This window comes from Mycetomoellerius zeteki, unplaced genomic scaffold (genome assembly GCF_001594055.1).
Source record: "Mycetomoellerius zeteki isolate Tzet28-1 unplaced genomic scaffold, Tzet1.0 scaffold25, whole genome shotgun sequence".
NCBI lineage: Eukaryota > Metazoa > Arthropoda > Insecta > Hymenoptera > Formicidae > Mycetomoellerius > Mycetomoellerius zeteki.
The window spans coordinates 3,159,531-3,165,234 of record NW_017257227.1 but is presented as its reverse complement, the minus strand read 5'-3'; the positions used below and the strand labels follow the sequence as shown (position 1 = coordinate 3,165,234).

Genomic DNA, 5,704 nt, shown 5'->3' with positions numbered 1-5,704 from the left:
CACGGCTGCGACGCGAGCTGGCGAGGAGGAGCGCTCGTCGGTGCGTGTCGGCGGTGGCGACGGCGCGTGCTGCGAGGACGAGGTGAATGCACGGCGGCCGCGGTGTGTGCCAGTGGTGTGCGCGCTCGTCGCCCGTGGAAACCCGCCAAAACCCGCGGCCGCGAACAACCACTATCGTCATCCCCAACATCGCTACCATCAACAGTAGCACCAGCAACAACAAAAACAACGATATCAACAACGTCGGCGGTAGAAGGATCCTTTCGGACGACGACAACAACGACGACAAAGGCATCTTCGTAGGCAGGAGCTACAAAAATCCCGTGACGGGCAACAACAAAAACATCAGGAATATCAGCGGCCGTCGCGGTGTTACTTGCGCACGACGACGACGACGACGACGACGTTGTTGTTATTATTGCCGTGCCGTCTTGTCGACTGCGGCGTTGTCCCGGCACGACGCCGCTGCCGGTGACGGCTGGTCTCGGGCGGTGGTGGAAAGGAAATAGAGAGAGGAAGGTCGTCGCGCTCGTGTGACGGCGGCGACAACGACAACGGCGACCACCCAGCTCACGCGCTGTCGTTGGCGACAGCGACGTCGGCGGCTGCGTTCTGTTATTATTTTGCCGCGGTGCTTTTGACCCTTCGTACCGGGCGAGTTCATTGCGGCGCTTTCGCGGGGGTGTCAGCCGGTAGGACGTCCGCACCGCGCACTCCACCGCGTATCCTCCTCCTCCTCCTCCTCCTTTTCCATCCGTCTGGCGGCAGCAGCGCCGGCGTCGACGGAACGGGCGCCTCGTGATCGTCAGGCGCGAGGACGGGGCGCATCCCTAAGGCGCCCGTCGTCCCGTCGGTCCCGTCGCGGGCACCCGGGGACCCCGGGCTTCTTCGCCAAAGGAGCGCAGGACGTCGTCGACGAGGGAAAGACGCGCGCGACCAGATACCACGTGATAGTCGTCGGGAACGAGCGAACGGCTCAAGTGTTAGGGAGTCAGTCAGTAGTCCGCGAGGCGTCACGCGGTCACGCCGATCGTCATAACCTGAAAGAATCCTGAGAGAACCGGCGACATCGACGGTGCTCCATCCGTTTCGTCTCCCTCGTCTCTTCTCTTTCGCGCGCACCAACGAAAACAAACCGGGCCTCACGAGCGCGGGGATTAATATACCACCTCGCCACCTGATCCGGTGGCGCGCTCGCGTTCCTGTTTCGGAGTACGGGACTGTCAACCGCTTCGTTCTGACGGAGCGCGGAGGAGCGGCAGCAGGAGAAAGGTGTCCGACGCACGCGGGAACGGAATCTCATAGCGAAGGAATCCTTCGGCGCCTTGGCAACGGCCGGTGAAGCGGAGTGTCCACGTGTCCGTTGTCACAATCGTCGACGATCATCAACCACCGGTATCGACATTATCAACGGATATTATCGCATCGCCGTTACGCCCAGCCTTGCGACGCGCTGAATCGTCGTCCCGCGAATCCGTTTGCTCGCGTCCTCCGATCCGACTCCGGAGGATAGGAGAGGGAGAGACGCGCCGGCGGATACAACAGTGAAGTTTCACGGCCGCGACCCGATTGCGATCGGCGAAAGGAAAGGCGCAACGAGCGAGGAATACAATCCCGCGCGCGCTCCCGTCCCCCCTCCCCCTCGCGTGTGCGTACCTGGCGCGTGTGTGTGGCGTGCGTGCGTGCGTTTTGTTTGTGTGCGTGCGCGAAGCCGCGTCGTCATCCGACACGTTCCGGGCCGAGGGAAGTGGTGCCCCGCGCTCATTATGCTCGCGGTGACAGCTCGACGATAAGCTCGGCGCCGACGGTGGGTTTTCCCCGTTTCCTTCGAGGTGCTCCCAGTTTTCGCGAGTGTGCTCGGCTGTTTCGCGCGCGAAGAGGAAGTACACCGCGCCGTCGAGTATCCAAGTTTTCATCTCTCTCTTGCCTCGCCCCCCCCTTCATCGACCCCCCCTCCACTATTACCGCTGTCACCGACATCGCTACTGATCGCTACTACACCTCGTCGCTCTCTTCCCCTCCCTCCACCAGCGAAACCTATTCCATCGGTGAAGTGCGCGACTGTTGAAATCAGTGAAAACGTACTGTGGTGTGTTCCCTCCTCCTCCCTCCCCCCCGCGCGTTATAACGCCGTACATAAATCTACATACGTATGTATACGCGCATGTACATCTGTATCGTCCAGTGTGTTCGATAGTGCGAATTTTCTTTCTCTCTCGACCGGATCTACCTGCCCGTGTGTCCCCTCAACCACTACCAGTTTCTCTCGTCTATCATTCACGGCGTCGCCGGCTTGTTTTTTCAAGTGGATCGCCAAGAGAGGCCGCAGGGTGACGAAACAAAGGAGGACGTATTCCAGCCTGCTTGAGGAGCGTCGCATCGAAGGTATGTGTTTTGCACGAATCGTTACTTTATCTCGTGCTTCGCGCGCGCGAACAATCGCGCCCGCGTGGTGTTTCTTTTGAGGTTAGGTTCGGGACGCGCGAGTCGATCGAACGGTCGGAAGCGGCGTGTCACTCGTGATTCGTCGTGACGTCATTAGGGTCCGGTTTTTCATTTACCGGTTAACTTGTAGGTAGACTTAAGGGGGATCGATTGTGTACCTTGAAACGAAATGAAAATGATAAAAGTGAGCAAATTCACTAGATATTGATTGATGAAATTATAAATATTCTAGTGAATTTGCTCACTTTCGTATAACTTTTTTACCTCGTTTTAAGATACACAATCGACCTCTCGATGATAATGTAAAAATTGTATTTTTTCGTCTATAGTTGATTACTAAACTGACTTCTGTTGTGAATAACTTTTAAAGTTATTACTGCAAAGCTGTTAGTTTAGTGATTAACCGTAGCAAGAAAAACTCAATTTTTTAATTACTGTCAAATTAAGTGAAAAATACAATTTTTATATTATTATCAGGTCAAGATAAGATCAAGTTTAAACTACGAGTTAATCAGAAAATGAAAAAATCAGGTCGAAATGAAATGAAAATATTAAGTCCGTTGGCGTCATTGAATCCCCAAAAATTTTTGTACTTAAAATGAGGTAAAAACAGGTCTGTTCGCATTGCATGAAATTCGTTGAAATCCCTAAAAAATGTTTGTACTTGAAACGAGATAAATATATATCTGGCGTTGAAGATAGAGAAAGCAAAGTCTGAGTGCAAAAAGTGCAAACAGCGCAACGAACCTTACATTAAATATTTGGCAAAAATGAAAAAGAAAATCGTAATGCAGGTCAGTGCAGCAATAAAAATAATAAACCTATCGCGTCGCCTCTCGTGTTGTTTACGCGTGTGCGTAAACAAGTAATATGCGTATGACGCTCCAAAACGAAAGAAAAGAAACGACGATCAGGGGATTTATATATCTTTCTATATTTTGAAACGAGATAAAAATTACAAAAGTGAATGAATTTACTAAAATATTTATAATTTCATTGATCGATACCTAATAAATTCGTTCACTTTTGTCATTTTTATCCCGTTTCAAGATACAGAATCCGAGAATCCAGGAACTCGAGATCATCTCAGCTGCGTCTCCGCACGTCTCTTCACAAGTTGATCCTAACCTCAAAACTCTCGTATGTGAGTAGCTACGCCGTTCAACGCTCTCCGCTGCCTCACAGGTCCCGCTCCTCCAAGCAGTCCAAGCGCGCCGCTTAAACAGCTGTTTAAGCGGCGCCGCAAGCGGCGAGTCCCGCGCTCTTTTTTTCCCGTCGAACCCGCGCGACGAAGGGAGTCTGTAAATAAAGCGTGATACTCAGATTGCACCGATAGTGTAACGCGATCGGTCTTATCGATACTACACTTTTTGCTGCTTTCCCTTAAGAAAAATGTGTTTATTCGAATTAACATTAATCAATGGTGCGATAAGACCGTATTGCCTATCCATTTATTATCGATCAGCAATCAGTAATTCTGAATTTATTTCTTCGCCGAAAGTTATAGCAAATATCTACTGATATGCGTGATTGTGATTACATTAGAGGCAATAAAAAGAATAGGGATCGGAGAATAAAGAATAGAGAACAGGGGATTGATTACTTATGTATTTTAAAACGAGGTGAAAATTACAGAAATGAGTAAATTAATTAGAACATTCATAATTTTACTGATCCAATGCCTATAGTGAATTTACTCATTTTTATAATTTTTTCTCTCTCTCTCTCTCTCTCTCTTCGTTTCAAGATACACAATTGACCTCTAGAGATTCAGTATTTCCGCTTTTTCTCTCTTCAGTCCTTGAATACGTAATATTTATTTCATTTAAAAAAATGTTGGGAAATTTCAAACAAAATGCAAATAAATCTTGAATCGAGATGAAAATTACAAAAGTGAACAAATTTACTAGAATTAAAACTTTATTAGAAAAATTATATATTTTACTGGAAAAATTTAATAAAATTTATAACTTTAATTAACATTTAGTGAATTTATTTAGTTTAGTCATTTTCATCTTGTTTCAAATACATATCGATCCTCTATTGACTCTATTCTCTATTCTCTATTTCCTGTTCCCTATTTCTTTTATTCTTTGATTGTGCTTCTGATGTAAATAAAAGAGGAAGCAAAATGAAGTGAATTGTGTATTAAAAATATCCAAAGACTCTCTCTCTCTCTCTCTCTCTCTCTCTCTCTCTCTGCGCACTTTTCTATACATGAAATATATTTATTCGCGATAGCAATCGACATCCTATTGCCTTGCACACAACGATAGAAATTATATCAATTTTTTATTTCATGATTTATATTTCAAGATATATATTCATTTATTTAAAGATATGAATAGTGTCACGTTTAATTATTACAGGCATTCACAAAACTAATCAGATGTTTTAGAAATGTAAAAAAAATTTAATGATAAGAAACGAAAGAGGACATTCATAGAAAACAAATTTTTATAATTTATTACTATTATTAGAAAAAAGAAATGATATATTTCTAAAGTAATAAATAATTGAAATTTTTTAATCTCTCAATTTATAAATCGGAGAGTATTATTGTTCGAAAAAAAATTGATGTATTTTGTATATACATGACATTACTTCATATCTGAAAAAGAATTCTAAATACTTGAAAAAAAGTTTTATTTCTAAAATAGTATCATCTGATTTTGAAATTATTTATATTTTATTATTTTAAAATTAAAAAATGGATATTTTATTTGGAGGGATACGGTGTCTAAGAAAATTGAAATCGAAATGATGAAACATCAACATTTAAATATACCTTAATAATAATTCTGATGTATTTTCGAACATTTCTTTATTTTTTACAATTTTATACCTGCTTTCGGCGATCTATAAATCGTGTTGAAATTTAAAGTAGAATTTTATTTATAATTTTATATATTATATAATATGAAATACATTTGAAAAATTAAAATATGTAACACATACAATTCACATTAAAGTGCACTCATGGTATCAAGATATACGCATGTAAAATTATGTAAAAATTATATAAGAATTAGATAAAATTATATCTTAAAGTCTGATAGATTTAGAAATTATTTAAGATAAGCGTTTAAAAAGTCGCTGATAAAGAAGTTCTTATATAGGATTCTTTCAAACGCGTACACGATATATTCTGTCGCGTATATTCTGTCAACTGGTCTCTGCAATCCGTTAGCATTGTCAAAACGCTTTATTATTGCAAAAATCCTACAGGTGGCAACACCGTGTAGGAAAGATATCGCGT

At 43.8% G+C, this 5,704-nt stretch overlaps 1 protein-coding gene across 1 annotated transcript; it reads left to right on the top strand.

Annotated features, from left to right (window-relative positions):
- LOC108723718 (uncharacterized) lies at window positions 1-699 on the top strand. Its single transcript, XM_018449646.1, has one exon. The coding sequence runs from the start codon at window positions 87-89 to the stop codon at window positions 507-509; it is 423 nt and encodes a 140-aa protein (XP_018305148.1). The 5' UTR covers window positions 1-86; the 3' UTR covers window positions 510-699.
- Window positions 700-5,704: the final 5,005 nt, after the last annotated feature.

Bases quoted from the DNA above. Each gene is read 5' to 3' on its own strand.
- LOC108723718 (XM_018449646.1), top strand. From the start codon at position 87: ATGCACGGCGGCCGCGGTGTGTGCCAGTGGTGTGCGCGCTCGTCGCCC.